Source organism: Meles meles, chromosome 20 (assembly GCF_922984935.1).
Source record: "Meles meles chromosome 20, mMelMel3.1 paternal haplotype, whole genome shotgun sequence".
In the NCBI taxonomy this organism is placed as follows: Eukaryota; Metazoa; Chordata; class Mammalia; order Carnivora; family Mustelidae; genus Meles; species Meles meles.
In genome coordinates, this window is record NC_060085.1 from 54,564,976 (window position 1) to 54,581,604 (window position 16,629).

Consider the following 16,629-nt stretch of genomic DNA (forward strand, 5'->3'; position numbering starts at 1 on the left):
AGTTTTCCCGTTCCCTTGGAAACCAGGGAGATCTGAGAGTGTAAGAGAAAGACCAATGAATGAGGAGTCAGGGGGAGCTGCCGTGGTTGAGGAGGGAGGGTTGGGTTCCTGATCACCACTCATGCAGATACCTCTGGCCTGAGGCACGTAAGAATCCTAGAGTTTTGCAGAAACAAGCTAAAAGAGTTGTATGATTTAAATGTGTTACTATCACAGAAGAGCATTATTTGAGGCCTTCACCAAGTTTCTTTTCTAGGGACTTCCCTTTTTCCCCTAGTTACACAACTTTCCCTACTGCACATAAGCCCTAGCCCTTTTTTTCCCTGCCCTTTCAATACCTGCTAGAATTTGGCTCCCTCATAGACACACAGGATGATTCTGCTATTGCTAGTTTATTTCTTCTAAGTAAACTTTTCTGTGTCTGGTTTCTTTGTCTGTCAACTAGGGATGGATAATAGTAGTACCTGTCACCAGTTTACCAGCCTGGTTATTATAGTCTCCTAATATTTAGGATCTCTTAAAGAAAATAGTCCCCTCCTTTATATTCCAAAACTATGCCAGAAGCCATGGTGGGAGGATCAGAGAGCCTATGCCTAGAGCTTCGCCCCTCCTGGGATCTGAGATCTGGTGAGGGTTCACATTCTCACCCATTCACAATCCCAGCACATTGCCTTTGGCATCACATAAGAACAGCAAGTCTCCCTGGCCAGACACCAAGTTCTCCCTTCATTTTCATTAAGCAGCTGCCACACTAATGGCATTTTATATATTGTTCTCTACTTGTTAATGGGAGTAAACAAATTTGGTGACCATAAAGGGAGGGTCCCTCTGAGTTGATGACTTTTGTTCATATTCTCTGTCTTTCTTTATTATGACTGTTCTTGGTGTGAGGAGAGACCTTAGTTGGGTGGTTAAGGCTCTACTTTGCATTACTGTGTCTCTGAGCACATCTGCTATTATATATTGGTCAGGGCAGGCTGTGTCCTGGGATTTTGGAAGCAGAAGTGACCCACCCTATCAATGAAGGTAGCATTCCAGAGAAAGTAAGAATGCCACCATCCCGTATTACTGCAAATTTATCTTAAAATCCTATTACTCCATCAGGGTGTTTTAGAGACAGAGGCACAGGAGTTGAATTAAAGCATTTATTTCCAGGAGGGCCAAGGATAACATATTAAACTCAAGACTGATTCTGAAATCTCATTTCTTCCAAGAAGTCTTTCCTGATTCAATGAAGAAGTGGTGATAATGAACATTATCTTCCTATTCATTGCCAACACCACCCCCAGCTCTTAATCCATTCTTTTGTCTATGCATAGAGGAAATAACCCTTATCAGATATTACATTTGCTTAATTGGTAACTGTGTGCTTGTGACTTAACCTAAGTTTCCAAGGAGGTAGGGGTTAGATGCCAAGCCCAGTACCTTGAGCAGACAGGGCCTGCTGGAGATAAAGTGGAAGAGGGTAGGGTGAGCTCCCAGGGACCTAACTAGTGCCTGGGAACTGGCTGCCATTTTAGTCTTGCTGTCCCAGGACTCTGGGATTTTGCCGTGGGCCTTCCTGGCATCACTGTGGTGTCTGTGTAACTCTCCCACATGCTGGAAAGATAAGGCCCCACATGCCTTGGTGCCATGCCAGGGCGTGGGTTGCAGCAGGACAGAGGTTGTTAGGCAGAGCTGGCATCAGCTTGCTGGTGATGCTGGAGAGCCTTGGGAGCTCGGGCAGGTATCCAGAGGCAGAAGAGGATTCCAAGCTGGCCAAGGTGGGCCGGCAGGACTTAAAGGTCAGATGGAGTGATGGAGAAAATCAGAGAAGGCAAGAAAAGTCTGAGGGATTTGTCTTGACAGTTGAAGCAAGTTGAAAAACTAAAGAATGGCAAGGACAGCAAGGTACAGTTGAACATGCAATGGGCAGGAAGTGACCTACCTGGTTGCTGTCCTAGTGCAGTCCCAATTCCAGGCATGATCTGGTAACTTATGCTTTCCTTTGCTTCTCTAGCCTGTGTATCCTAATATGTAAAATGAGATGTCTGGTCTAGAGACTCTCTAAAGTCTCCCAATAATAAAATCTGCAGGGTTCGAGAGTCCCTGAATCATACTTTTCAGTTTTAGAGGAGGCTTTCAAGATCTGCAGTCACCAGCTGTGTCACAATTGGGAGTGACAGAAATTCCAACATTTTCCAGCATTTCAAAAATCATGAAATCCTGTCCCTGACAACAAAAGGGTCACAATATATGATCACTTAAACTGCAGTTTGATAATGGAGTTTGGGAGGAAATACAATAAAATGATCTTCCTTTATGGTAAAAATTTTGAGGAACTGATCAAATTCACTCCTTTCATTTTATATATGAAGAAAATGAGGCCTGGAGAGGAGAAATCATTTGCTCAAGGACACCTAGCTAGTTCAAGGCAGAGCAAGAACCAGAAGACTCTAACCCAGTTTTCTAACAACCCAGTTCTAAGTTTCTACTCCTCCCCCCACACTCCCCTGTCCCCACTGGCTCTTGTACCAACATCCCTTATTGAGAATAGGACCTACGCTTTTGAAAAATGTTCTAGCTTTCCTTTCTCTGATAAACAGAAGGCAAGTTTGATCTGGCAACTTTTCCTTCTAGCAGTTCCAGATATCAGTGGTTTCAAGTGTAAACTAACCTAAGTAGCACTAGAGGGAAGATGCTGGATTACCCCTGCTGCCAGTGCATTGGAGGTGTGTGGGTGGGTGTGTGTTTGAATGGATTGAGCAGAAAAGTCCTATGTGTTTCCTACAGGAAGAGCATGGTCTCTGCAAAGTCTGAAAGGCAGCAGGAAGAGTTGTAGTTTGGAAATAAGGGGGCCTGGCTATGATCCCACCTCAACTATTATGTGACGTTGGGCAAGTGATCTCTCTGGGCTTCAGTTTCTTCACTTATAAAATGTGGAGTCAGGGAACTCCAGGGGGTGCTAAATGTTTGCCAGAAGCTTTTCAACCCTCAGACTGTAGGTATGTGTATCTCACCTCTTCATAGAGTTGTTCTGGATTCTCCTAGGTAAAGGATCCAGAATTCAGTTCTTAGATGATTGCTAAGTCCTAGAGAGTCTAGGTCTGTCTATCCTGCATACCATGAGCATCAATATCTTCCTAAAGAACAGCTTTATTCATGACCCCTGCTCCAATTCTTATGACTCCATACTGTCTGCAGAAAACAGCTACCATTCCTTTCTTAGAATTTGAACTTTCAAGACTTGTCCCATGTTACCTATCTAGTTTTATCAATTGTCATCTCTAGAGATGCATGTATTTAAAGTTAGAGATCTAAATTTCAATCCCAGCTTCACCTCTTTGCAGTTCTGTGACTTCAGGCAACTTTTCTACCATCTCTGAGCCTCATATGTAAAATAAAGATGATAAAATACCTAGTTCATCAATTTGATATGGGGGAATGAATGAAATACTGTAAAATTGTATAGATACTGAATGAATGTTAGTGCATTCTCCCTCCCTTCCCCAACTAATGCATATGTTCTTTTTTTTTTTTTTTTGGCTGCTTTATTTTTTAATTTTATTAAATTTTTAAAATAATGATTAAAAATTAATTTACTTTTTAAATTTAATTCAATTTAATTTTCAGTGTTTTCAAAATTCATTGTTTATGTACCACACCCAGTGCATATGTTCTTTAAAAACAAGAATTGTACACCTTTTATATCCTCTGTTTTGTTCAAAGTCCCCAACAGAGCAAATCCTCAGTAAATATTTGCTTGATAGATTGATATTTGTCTAAAGCAGTGTCTAGATAAGTGAATCATTTGCTTCTCTTTTGCAGTTTGCCCAGCTGGTGGCCATCTACAAGACATTGGGAGGAGAAAAGTTCCCACTCATTGAGCAGACATACTACCCCAACCATAAAGAGATGGTAGGTGATTGCGTGGGGACTTTAGTTCCTCTGCTGTTTACATTCTGAGCCACATGGGGATTATGGGGCCCTAAAGAGGGCCTCAGCATTTCAGCCCCAGAGACTCTGTTGGGATTGAACTGTGGGGCTAGAGCAGCTGAATTTAATTGATAACCCCTTGTTTCCAAAGTCTGGAGACCAAATAGCTAAGAGTAGAAATATGGGCATTTTATCAAGTTGGGAAACTAATAAATCTATGGATCAACAATCAGAAGATCCTACTGTTTTGGGTTCTAGCCCTGGCCCTGCCACATATCACTGGACTAGTTAGATTCCCTGTGTGTGAGTTTCTCAATAGGAAAGTTCAATGGCATAATTATTCCTGACCAGGATATCTAATATGGTACTTATAAAACGTAAGTGAGATTAGGTGATAGCCTTCTGGAAAAGTGTGAAGCACAACTCAGATGTAAGATGTTGTTCCTATAATTATTCACCAGCCCCTTCCATTCCTCTGGCTTCCTCAAGATTGTGATAAGACTGAGTTAACACTAGTTCTTCTCTGAGGCCATGCTAGGATGTCAGAAGAAACAGAGAGATGGCATGGTTGGTGGTGAGGAGGCTACAACTAATGTTTTTTCTTTATGACCACCTCTAGCTCAACTCCCTTCTTCCTGTCTGTCCCTACATCCTCATCCTCTGCCCCAGGCCTGCATGGTCAGTTGGTGATCCTGCTTAACCCACCAATGGAGACTTTTTGCCATATTATTCCAGTGTTATACTGTGGGACGGAGAGCCCTACTCCAGAAAGGATCTCCATTGGAACCATTTCTGTGAATCAAGAACCTTCATTTGGCATATTGGTCATGACCCTGCTTATTAGCAAACCACACACAAAAGATGAATAGTAAACTTGAGTCTTGAAAAGAACTACCTTATTCATCTTTGCCAGGGAGAGGCTCTGGAACTTTAAGCCCTCATCCTTCATAAACCCTTGAGATGAACATAACAGCTTTCTCTTTCAGGGCAAGCCAGGAAGCCTTGCCGAATCTAAGGAACCCTAAGGGGTCTGTGCTTAGAGTTCTTAGGGACTCTAATACACAGTGGTAGAGGGGAGTGAACTTTAGGGCAGACAGGGAGCAAAGCTGGCTTTTTTCCTGCCATAAAGTCTAGCAAGGCTGACTAGTGAAAATAATTGTAACAGTTGCAAAATATGTTCCCCACCTACCATCTTTTCCCCCCAAGTGTCTTTGTGTTATTTCTCTCATGTCCTCTGTCCTGAAATTGGCCCTTGAGAAAGGACCTCCTAAGATCTCTCTGAGGTGTCAATAGCTAAAGGGGAATTTCATCTCTACAAGAGAAGGGGTTTTTTGGCTTAAAAAAAATTCTGAATTAGGAATAAAGAGATTAGTAATCTAGTAGAGAAGGACTTTCTTAAAGAAACCGGGGAGAAGCTTTATGGATATCAGTTGAGAACATTAAAGATAGTTGACCTGGAGGGGCGCCTGGGTGGCTCAGTGGATTAAGCCGCTGCCTTTGGCTCAGGTCATGATCTCAGGGTCCTGGGATCGAGCCCTGCATCGGGCTCTCTGCTCAGCAGGGAGCCTGCTTCCTCCTCTCTCTCTCTGCCTGCCTCTCTGCCTACTTGAAATCTCTGTCTGTCAAATAAATAAATAAAAATCTTAAAAAAAAAAAAACAACAGATAGTTGACCTGGAGAGATAATACCTAAGTCTATTCTTGTCCAAAGAGGTATGTTAACTGGACCAGATTCTCTGCTAGGAATGGTATAGAGGAGATTATAGCAGGTAGAATGAGGTTAAGCCATTGCAGGTCTCACAGTGAGTGACTGTATTCCCCCAAGTGTCTCCCCAAACAGAAGAAAGTATATGAGAGGATTAGGACGCGTTGGGACATGAGTAGAGGACATACAGCCATAGTGGGTTGTTCGTTTCATTCCTCCAAATCAGCTTGTTTCTGATTCTGTCAGCCCGCCTTCTGGTATTGTACATCACAGTGCTACATTATCTTATATGTATAATAATCACCATTTCTCCCCTATCAGATCAGTTAAGGTAAGAGAAAAGGGAATAGTTCTGGCTTTCTCCTGGGGAGGAAAGGCAACAGTTCTGGCTTTCAAAAACAAACTAAGCCAAAATCAAAACTTTCTGTAACAAGTTTCTGTTACTAGCTAGCCTAAAGGGTTTGGGACACAGGGGAGATGGGTTGAAGGCTGGCTAGAAAAGTGATGTTATTTTCTGTGGCCCTTGACAGGTGCTGGGCTGGCATTTGGACCCAGGCTGTAACATGCCCCATCCCTATCCTAACACTAGCCAGACCATCCACTTGGTACTTTCCATTGACTGGCAGTGATGAGGCAGATGGTGATAGCCAGAGCTCCACAGGGAAGGAGAAATGGCTTGGGCTTCAGGATGCTTGAAGGAGTGTGATGGTCACTGGCCCCTATTAGGGCTGTATGATGTCAACAAACTCCTTCCTGAGGGGCAGGTGGCCCTGGTACCAGCTGCAGGTGCCATCAGCATGCTTCATGCAGACATAATGCTGGGCCTGGTACCCATAGAGCTTCCGTTCCAACAGCCAGTCTGTCCAGAGGCACTCGTTGGGAGCTGAGATGGTACAGGGCACTGTATAGCAGGTGGTAATCTAGAGTCATAGCCACACAACATCAATGTGAGTATGGTGTCCTTTTTCCATTATTGCCTTTCAGACTCCTACATATCATTACAACCCAGCTCAAATGCCCCTGACTCCTGAAGCCTTTCCTAGTCCCTAAACTTCCTTCTGAGTTCTCTTTCCCCATCTCCTAACATATAGTATTGCCTTTCAAATGATATCTCTGGAGTCAGACAGGCCTGAGGTCCTGTCTCACTGAGGTCCATCACTGACCTTGAGCAGATCACTTCTTACAGCATTGATTTCTTCACCTTAACATGGAAATCTTAACTCTTCATAAATTTGTTATAAAGACTAAATTAAACATTTTAAGGAAATATATCATTACAAGGCCTGGCAAAAAGTAGACTCTCTCTAATCGGTATCTATGTTATCTCATTCTTTATATGATGGCCACCTTCCCAGCCAAAAATGTTAAGTACTTTGAGATCATGAACTATGGGCCATGTTGCTTCCCCATCCCCAACTTAATACAGTGCCTGATCCATGACAGATTTCAAATATAGTACAATAAGTGAATAAATGCATGCACAAAGGAAGGAATACATGAAGAATAAGGCTGCAAGTCTCAAGACCCTTCCCTCAGCCCCAAAAGACCTTGCAAATGGATATTCCCTTACTTGGCAGCCACAGTTCAGATGGTAGTGGTGATTCAGACTTTCTCTCTGCAAAAAGGACAGGTTCTCCCAAGGTTCGATGTAGTTGCACAGATGGATGAAGACTTTTCCATCACTGAGGACCTGACCTTCAAGGGTAATGGAGGAAAACCTAGCATGAGGAATTTGCTCATGGAGCTCCAGGAGCCCAGGTCCGCAAAGAGCCCAGAACTATAATTTCTTCAATGGCTTCTTGGTGGCAGTGGTGACATGGGGCTCAATGAAAGAACCAGAAAAACCTTTATAATTTTTATATCAAAGATATTAACATATTATGTTTGTATGAGAGAGTTGTGGGATGAAGGTCTTTTCCTTGAGTGGTGTAGAGAGAAAAACATGGGCTTTATAGTCAGACTGTTGATGCAAGCGCCTTCTTTTCTCTCATTTACAGCCATGTGACCTTAAGAAAGTCACATAACTTCTCAGCTCAAAGATGAAAGTAGTAAGTTGTTGTCAGGATTAAATGAGAGAATGTCTGTAAAGTTCCCAGCACAGCTTGGGCCCACAGAAGTTTCCATAAATAATAGATCCCTTACTTTTTCCGACCCTTCCGGGTAACTACATAGCCTGGTATCCTGACCCATTGATACCTATATTGGCGAGTCTCTCCTCTTCCCCATAGGAAAGTGTCCCCTCTTATCAAAGTCTTTCCTAGCTTCCAAAGGCCCTTTTCAGTACCACAGTGTCCTCAGAGCCATCTCTGACCCCCTAGCCTACACCTCTCTTAGAACCTTAGTCACTCAATTATTCACTGAGCAACTACTATGACTTGGTACCCAGAAATCCAGAAATAAATATGACAGAATCTCTTCCCCAAGGAGCTTAATAACCAGTAGGGCAGATAGGTAAGTAGGCAAAAATTATACTGTTGTATGATTATGTATAAGATGCAGTATAAGAATGAACAAGGCACAGTTATCTCCATCTGTGGATGGGGTGTGGGACAAGGATGGTGTCTCAGAGGAGCTGATGCTTGTATTGGTCCTTGAAGGGGTGGATAGGAGTTCCCCTACGAGACAAATGAGGGAAGGGACTTCTGGACATAGGGACTACGGTGGAGGGGCACATCCCAGCAGAACACCTTCTGCAACTGCAAGTAGTTTAGTTCGGCTCTGGGGAATAGGAGGAGTTGGGAGCTGTTATCCACACTTGGCTGAAAATAAAGCTGGAGAAGTCGTCAGTGTTCTGGTTACAGGGGCTTTCAGCATTAGACAAAAGAGCTTGTGCCTTCTCCTAAAGAGCATGGGCACCACTGATGACTTCTCAGTAGACTTGTATTTTTTCATTTATCCCCACCCTCAGTTAGACTTGATGTTTTTGAGGGCAAAGAATATATCTCCTCCTCCCCTGATGCACCACAGTGCTGGCAGAGGGCTAGGCACACAGAGGGAATGAGGTGGCCTTGTCTGCTAATCCTGGGACATGAAGGGCTCAGTGACATGCCCTGCCTCTGTCTCTCCCAACCATAGGCTCCCAGATCAACACAATTCTGCATCCTTAGGTCTGGCAAGCCCCTACTAGTGTGACTTCTAATAGCTATGATTTCGCAAGAGCCAAGCTTGGACTGTGAGCTCTTTGAGGACTGTGGCTTGTCACTGAGTCTCCACCCTTCTGCCCAAGGCCTGGCAGTGAGTAGGTGGTCATTATTGCTGAATGGATGGACAGATAGTGGAAATTCCTTCTGTTATCCCCAACTGCTGTGTTTGTTTGTTTGTTTTCCTTGCCTTCTTTCCAAATATTTTTCTTCCTTTAGGGGCAATTTAGGTCCCACTTACAGAGTGAAGCTTCCCTAATTGTTTACAATCACACACTTACCTCTTTTCCCTGAACTTCAAAATAATTTAGTATTGCATTCATTCACTTATGTAGTCATAATCTTGTATGATTTCTTAACTGTCCTGTCCCAACCAATGGAGTATGGAGGCCTGCCTGGGCCCAAGTTCATAGAGACTTGTTAGACTTGTTAGACTGAAGGCTCCTGTTAGGGCCTGTGCTTTATTATACCCTCAGAATATGTCCTGTGATGTGATTTAGCAGAGTCTTATTATGAGCCAATATCATGACCCAATGTAGTTATCTAAAGTTAATGCCATTGTGACTATAATATGTGTTTTGGGGGTCAAGGTTGACTTTACTCTGTGAATCAAATCATCACCTGTAGTGCAATGCTAGGGGAGAGACAGGCTCTATCCCATTTGATAAGGTGGCCAGGCTAGGAAGGGGTCTGGGAACCATGAGCAGCAGACCTAGAGCTAGAGTGCCTATAGTTATGGTCCTTGGGCCTCTGAAGGATCGTCATGGGAAGAGGGCAGAACTGAACCCACAAGGGGCAGTTTCAGAGGAGTGGATTTTTGGTTCAAGATATCAAACTTACATCAATTAAAACTGTTTAAAAATGGGACCAGATGCCTGAGCCTGCGAGAGCTGCCTGTCCTTAAAGTAGAAAAGCAGGGACCAAGATCACTGTAATGAAGACTCTAGCATTGAAAGGAAGGTTACCACAGCTCCTCCCAACTCAGAGGCTGGCTCTTAGGAACACAGCTCTGTTTCCTGCCCAAGAAAATGCCACCTAGCTCAGCTTGCTGCCCAAGGACAGCCCTGGCTCCTTCTTGACTGCTTTCCTTGGGACAGAGACTATCAGGGTTGCTTGTTGGTCTTCAACTTACCAGTCAAAAGATATTGCTTCTGACTGTTAGCTTCTAGTTTCACACCACAGAGGGAGGAATCAAAAGGTGTATAGATATACTGAACATCCTTGAGTTTCTCAAACCCTTTAAACATCTGAAAGGCAATTACAAAAAAAAAAAAAAAAAAAAAGCAGTGTTGGGTCAGTGAGTATACTTTATATCTTAACAGGAAAAACTCATTTCTCAATCAAAAAAAGAAATCAAGCAAAAGTCTAGTTCAGGATTTGGTACACACAGATGGCCCAACTGGGTCATTTCTATCTTTAGAAAAATCTAAACCTTAGTTTATTTGGTCTCCCATCCAAGTACTAACCAGGCCCGACCCTGCTTAGCTTCCGAGATCAGACGAGATCGGGCGCGTTCAGGGTGGTATGGCCGTAGACATAAACCTTAGTTTATTTGGGTGAGAATACCTCTAGTAGCCCCATGCACAGGCAACTGTAGGAATAGATGGACACTAGGGCCTGTGGGCCCTGCTCACAAATGTCAGCCACTTCCACTTCAGCATCAATACCCCAGGATCAATGAGCCAGGTTACCTGCCTACCAGCCCCCCTCCCAGTACACAGACCCCACTCCTCCCAACAGCCCAAGGAATTCAATGCCCTGTCCTGTCCCCATGTACCTTTATCTGTTTGATTTCATACCGGATCATTTTTTGAGTGTCAGCAGGGTCTGCGCTAGCAGGAACTACCTTCTCACTGGAGATTTTGGCCCGAATGGCTGCATAAGAAGAGAAAAGAGGGGACCTTCAGCAACCTGTGGGAGCAGCTCATCTGGGATCGGGATGACCTGGACCCCTGGAGAATTTTATAGGGGAATTCTGGGTTTAGGTCTTGCTGGATTGTGAGGAGAAATGTGTGTAAAAGTGGGGACCTGGAAACTCATCCTCCACAATTGCTTGAAGTTTCAAACTCCTCAGGCATACTGGGTCCTATAATCACTATACTTTACCTGCTCATTTTGAGAGTCTAATTCTCCATAGCTATACTGCAGTGGGTTGGAGGTGGGCATCAGGGTAGAGGAAGGAGGGAGGAACCCCTTGAGGACAGTCAGTTTGCAGTCATCTACCTATATAGCCTGAGACCTCAAGAGAGCCTACCCAAAGCTGATATTGGTAAATGTTTATTGAATTAATACATATATTCTGACCCTATACAGAGGTAGTTTGTCTCTTACCATTTGGATGTTAATCAAAAACTGGCTATAAAATTCTTTCTATGTGCTTGGCCCAACAGTAGGTACTAGGTCCATAAACATGATTAAGATAAGGTCCCCCATCCTGCAGAACTCTTGGTCTAGTAGAGAATACACTTATAAAGAATAACAGCACAGCATACTGGGAGTACAAAAATTTTTTGTTAGAGATACCATGGAAGCACCAAGAAGTCAGGAAGTCTTCATAGAAGAAAAGATACCTGAATAAGACCTTGAAGGATGAATAGAAGTCTGCCAGGAATTTAAGGGGAAGGGGAAGGTGCATTTCAGGCAGAGGAAAGATCAAGAACAAAAAAAGGTGTTGGGGGGGGGGGGCGGTGCGGTGCATGGAGTAAACATCAGTTATAGGCTTGGACACAGTGGCATGTTTATAATGAAAGCCCAGTCCTCTGGGGTTTCTGTCTCCCCGTTCCTGCATCCAGTAGTTCAGAATATCCAGACCCTGGAGAGCTCCCCGTGACTTGTTGTTCAAGTCCCTGTGTAATTGCCATAGGCAGAGGTGAGGGGGTCGCTATGGGGGTCTCTTTCATTTCCTTGCAAGTCAGCCAGGCTTTGCGCTTGCAAGGTTGCTGTGGTACCAGCTCTGCCCGACCCATCAGCCCCAGTGGGAGGTAACTGGTACAGCATTTGATCTCCCTTTCCCTCCAAACTCCAGGTCTACAGCTCACCTCAGCCCCATAGCAAACCCACACAACCACCCGCTGCTGTGGTCCTCTCCAGCCTCTGGACTCACCAAGCGCCGAGTGGCAGATGTGCTGCTGGGGGTGTGCAGGGGCACAGCTGCACGCCTCAACCATACCCGGTGGCCGCAGCAGTGCCAGCAGCCGCAGCAACAGCACCCAGCTTGGCGCAGTCCGGGGGTTCCGGGGCATGACACTGCAAAGCCCTGACTGTGCCTGTGGGGACTGTCTGACCAAACCGGCCCTCCAGGGCTCATCCAGAACGTGTTGCGCCCCTCTCCCCAGGCTTTTTGAGGTGGACCTAAGGCCAATCCCGCCCAGATGGGCTCCTCCCTCCTTTGGCTGGAGGCCACCCACGGCTGCAGGACCCACAGCCCTCCTGACTGGCAGGCTCAGTAGAAGGAAGAGGGAAGCCAGGAGAGAGGCCCCTAGTCTGTTTCCCTGCCTAAGCAATCAAGCCTTACAGAAGCAGAGGGAAAGCACTGGGAAAGAGGCTGGTGTCAAGGCAGAAAGACAAGCTCAACAAAGATAAAGGCATGAGGGCAGAAAGATCGATAGGCTGTGATTCACACTGAAAGAACAAGAGTGAGGAGAGGCAGAAACAGAAAGTGAGACAGGCAGAGTCAGAGAGAGGCAGACAGAATTACAACAGGCAAAAGAGACAGTGACAGAGAGGACGGACCCCTTGCTGAGCTCCACACTGGGAATGAGACAAGCTACTCAGAGCTTCTTTCAGCTGCAGGAAGTGTTTTCAATGCCCTATTTATGAGGCTCCAAAGCAACAGCAAACAGTAATGGAATAGGACAGAGAAAGTTGGGGTGTGTGTGTGTGTCTTGGCGCTGGCAGCTGGGGGGTGGGGAGAGATGTCAGAGAAAGCAGCCTGTGCTTTAGAAACTCTTTCCCATATCCAGAGCCTCAGACTCTGCAGATGGCTGAGGACAGTGCTCTTGGTGGGGGCTCCAAGCACAGGATATCCCATCACTTAGGGCAAACCTTCAAAGCCCTCTCCAGATCCTAGGCCACACTGGTTCCTATCTCATATCATTATTCACTGGACTGACTATATCTTGTCATAGAAGGTAGGACAGCTCAGAAAATAAGGAAGCAAGGCACATGGGGTCACTGCAACCAGAGCCTTCTCTGCTCTGTTTGACAGAGCATAGTGCTCCAAGTCTCCAAATACAAAGAAACCCATGAGATTATTGTAGGGTATTTCCACACAGTGCTGGGTCCTGATTCTGTCACAGGTAGCTTTGCAATTTTTGCCTCTCTGGGCCTCACTTTCTTCTCCATTAAATAAGCTTGAACTACGTGTTTCCAAGGCCCTTTGATGCTCTTTGTCCCAGCTTCAACTGGCCTCAGCCAGGAATATTGAAATCCTCAGGTCAGGTATTCCCAGCATCTGGTCACACCTCAGATTCCCATGGGAATCTGACTTTTTATCAGAATTAACTTCAATTTTTTCAAAAGATGTCTTCTTATTTTGATGTGGTAGTGATGTTTGAAAAGAAGGAAATTGAAAGAGAGCTGAGTCTGATTTATAAAGATGAGATTTGGTGACCACGTTGATACTTCATATAACACCCGAACTAATGATAAACATGTTGAATTCTTAAGTCAGCTCTCTTCCAAATCCCAAACTGGGCAGAAAGAGGCCTTAGCATCCTAAGCTGTGTTTGGTGTTGAGTTTGAGGTGTTGGTGAGCAGTTGACAACATTGTGAAAGTGAGGGAGAAAACCCAGGTTCAGTGGAGGAAGCTGGATGTTTGAAGGGGAAGGGGAGGGTACTTAAAGGTACATGACAAAGGGGACATTAAGATTCCGAAGATACATTTCTTTTTAAATTCAGGTTACTAAGATACCATTTACATACAACAAAATTCACCCTTTCAAAGATGCTTTTCCTTTCTTTCCTTTTCCTTTCCTTTTCCCTTACCCTTCCCTTTCCCTTTCTCTCCTTCTCTCCTCTCCTCTCCTTTCTGTTTCCCTTTCCCTTTCCCTTTCCCTTTCCTTTTCCCTTTCCCTTTCCCTTTCTCCTTTCCTTTCCTTTCCTTTCCTTTCCTTTCCTTTCCTTTCCTTTCCTTTGGCTAAGGACTGGTCCTGCCCAGGATTTGTATAATGCAGAGAATATTGAAGCAATGAATGTTAAAGGTATATAGAAAGTACTGAGTGGCAGAGCAGGGTTCTTACAATTCTGCTAATTGTATGCTGTGACCTCAGGCAAGTCACTCTCACTCTATGGACCTTGGGGTTTTTTGTTTGTTTGTTTGTTTTCTGCATCTTCCCACAGAATATTTATTTATTTATTTATTTATTTATTTATTTATTTATATTGACATATAATGTATTATTTGCCCCAAGGATACAGGTCTGTGAATCATCAGGTTTACACATTTCACAACACTCACCATAGCACATACCCTCCCCAATGTCCATAACCCAGCCACGCTATCTCTACTCCCCTATCCCCCAACAACCCTCAGTTTGTTTCATGAGATTAAGAGTCTCTTATGATTTGTCTCCCTCCTGATCCCATCTTGTTTCATTTTTTCCCTCCCTATCCCCCACAGTCCCCAGTCCTGCCTCTCAAATTTCTCACATCAGAGAGATCATATAATTGCCTTTCTCTGGTTGACTTATTTCACTCAGCGTAATACCCTCTATTCCATCCACATCATTGCAAATGGTAAGATTTTGTTTCTCTTGATAGCTGCATAGTATTCCATTGTATATATATATACACATCTTCTTTATCCATGCATCTGCTGATAGACATCTAAGTTCTTTCCATAGTTTGAGTATTGTGGACATTGTTGCTGTCAACATTTGGGTGCACATGTCCCTTCTGATCACTACATTTGTATCTTTGGGGTAAATACCCAGTAGTGCAATTGCTGGGTCAGAGGGTAGCTCTATTTTCAACTTTCTGAGGAAACTCCATACTGTTTTTTATTCTGTAAAGCAAGTAGGTTGGGCTAGTTCTTTAAAGGACCCTTCCAAGGGTATTACCAAGAAAATATTTGTACGGTGCCATAGAAAGTGAGGCACACTCTGACCAGTTCATTCCTTTCTCCTATGCTTTCAGCTGACACTGCCCACATTCCCTGTGGTGGTGAAGATTGGCCATGCTCACTCAGGCATGGGCAAGGTAAGGCCATGGTAAAGGTTTGTTGTGCTTTGGGGTTGAGGCCAAGAAGGGCACTTTTTAGAGAGCCTGGTTATGGACTATTTTGCCTCATTTCTCCATCAATTCTTTCCAAGGAGATGATTCGGCCCCTCTGAATTATGAGTGTTACCCAAACAGACCTCTTCCAACAAGCAGAGTACAGGCCACTTGCTTGGGCCCTTGGGCCCTTTCCCCTCCTCAAAGGGAAGCTAGAAAGAAAGGGTGTTCTAGGGAGATGTGGCATCCAGGTTTACATCTGGATGAATAGCATCTTGATGGGTTTAGAGGCTCAGAGCTCTTGTGACTCTCAGTATATGTATTTCTATGTCTCCTTTTCTCCTTCTCTGCCTTGCTCCAATGTTAGGTCAAAGTGGAAAACCACTACGACTTCCAGGACATTGCTAGTGTGGTGGCCCTCACCCAGACATATGCCACAGCAGAGCCTTTTATTGACGCCAAGTATGACATCCGGGTCCAGAAGATAGGCAACAACTACAAGGCTTATATGTGAGTGGGGCTGGAGTGCCAGCAGATACTCTTCACTTTCTCCTCAGCCCAATGGAAAATCTGAGCCTCCAGGTAGCAGCCAATTCTCATTTAACCTCCTCTGGCCCAAAAGGCAGAGACCAGAGAGAGGGTGCCTTTCAAGTCAGGGGCTCCCAGCCCGAGTTCCTTTCAAGTCAGATGAGGACCAATGAACTAGGATGAGAAATAAAATTAATATGTATTTTCACTAGCCTCTAAGTGAAATTTGACATCTCCTCGGTTATAAACCATGGCAACAGGCTACAGTAGTAGCAACAGCACATGTGACTTAAGCTAAAGGTAATCACAGACATTTTTTATTCGTATTGTAGTTATGACTGATATCTCTAAATACCAATTATTTTTATCACTACTCAAGAATCATGGTAGTTGTTGCTACTCAACTACATGGTAGTTGTTAGACCTGTCACTGCAGATAGTTTTGTTATTTACAAAAATTTACAAAAAGATGTATTTTTACTAATCACAGATTTGTTTAAGATTTTGATAACCATTTTGATAATTATTTTAAAAATTGGGTTTCTTTGTTATCTTATGTACTTTATTTTATACCTTTACAACTCTTACATATTTTTGTACATTGAAAGGAATCCATAGAATTCACCAGTTATCAGAATTCAGAAAAGATTAAGAAACTCCTAATGAAAATGTATCACCCTGAAAATATGCCAGAGCATTAAAAACCTAGTGGTTATAAGAATAGGTAACTTCGGGGAGCCTGGGTGGCTCAGTGGGTTAAGCCTCTACCTTCGGCTCGGTTATGGTCTCAGGGTCTTGGGATTGAGCCCTGTGTCAGGCTCTCTGCTCAGCAAGGAGCCTGCTTACCACTCTCTCTCTGCCTGCCTCCTCTGCCTACTTAAGAACTCTCTGTCTGTCAAATAAATAAATAAATAAATCTGGGGCGCCTGGGTAGCTCAGTGGGTTAAAGCCTCTGCCTTCGGCCCAGGTCATGATCCCAGGTCCTGGGATCGAGCCCCGCATCGGGCTCTCTGCTTGGCAGGGAGCCTGCTTCCTCCTCTCTCTCTCTCTCTCTCTCTGCCTACTTGCGATCTCTCTCTGTCAAATAAATAAATAAAATCTTTAAAAAATAAATAAATAAATAAATAAA

At 44.2% G+C, this 16,629-nt stretch overlaps 2 protein-coding genes across 2 annotated transcripts in view; one reads left to right on the forward strand and one right to left on the reverse strand.

Annotated features, from left to right (window-relative positions):
* The window catches only part of SYN2 (synapsin II), a 204,688-nt gene that overhangs the window by 159,492 nt on the left and 28,567 nt on the right, over window positions 1-16,629 (forward strand). The window contains exons 5-7 of the mRNA XM_045991996.1: window positions 3,808-3,897; window positions 14,895-14,957; window positions 15,340-15,482. Coding sequence (XP_045847952.1) covers window positions 3,808-3,897; window positions 14,895-14,957; window positions 15,340-15,482 — 296 coding nt within the window. The remainder of the gene's footprint in view (window positions 1-3,807; window positions 3,898-14,894; window positions 14,958-15,339; window positions 15,483-16,629) is intronic.
* Window positions 5,512-12,045, reverse strand: TIMP4 (TIMP metallopeptidase inhibitor 4). Its single transcript, XM_045991997.1, has 5 exons — window positions 11,863-12,045; window positions 10,537-10,634; window positions 9,892-10,006; window positions 7,190-7,314; window positions 5,512-6,539 (listed from the first exon to the last, which is right to left on the reverse strand). The coding sequence occupies exons 1-5, from the start codon at window positions 11,999-12,001 to the stop codon at window positions 6,342-6,344; spliced, it is 675 nt and encodes a 224-aa protein (XP_045847953.1). The 5' UTR covers window positions 12,002-12,045; the 3' UTR covers window positions 5,512-6,341.

What these genes read in the sequence shown, in the direction of transcription:
- TIMP4 (XM_045991997.1), bottom strand. Translation starts at nt 12,001, where the DNA reads ATGCCCCGGAACCCCCGGACTGCGCCAAGCTGGGTGCTGTTGCTGCGG. An exon ending in GAAGCAATATCTTTTGACTG is followed by an intron (nt 7,315 to 9,891) that starts GTAAGTTGAAGA and finishes TTACCCTTGAAG; the next exon opens with GTCAGGTCCTCAGTGATGGA. An exon ending in ATCTGAACTGTGGCTGCCAA is followed by an intron (nt 6,540 to 7,189) that starts GTAAGGGAATAT and finishes CTATGACTCTAG; the next exon opens with ATTACCACCTGCTATACAGT.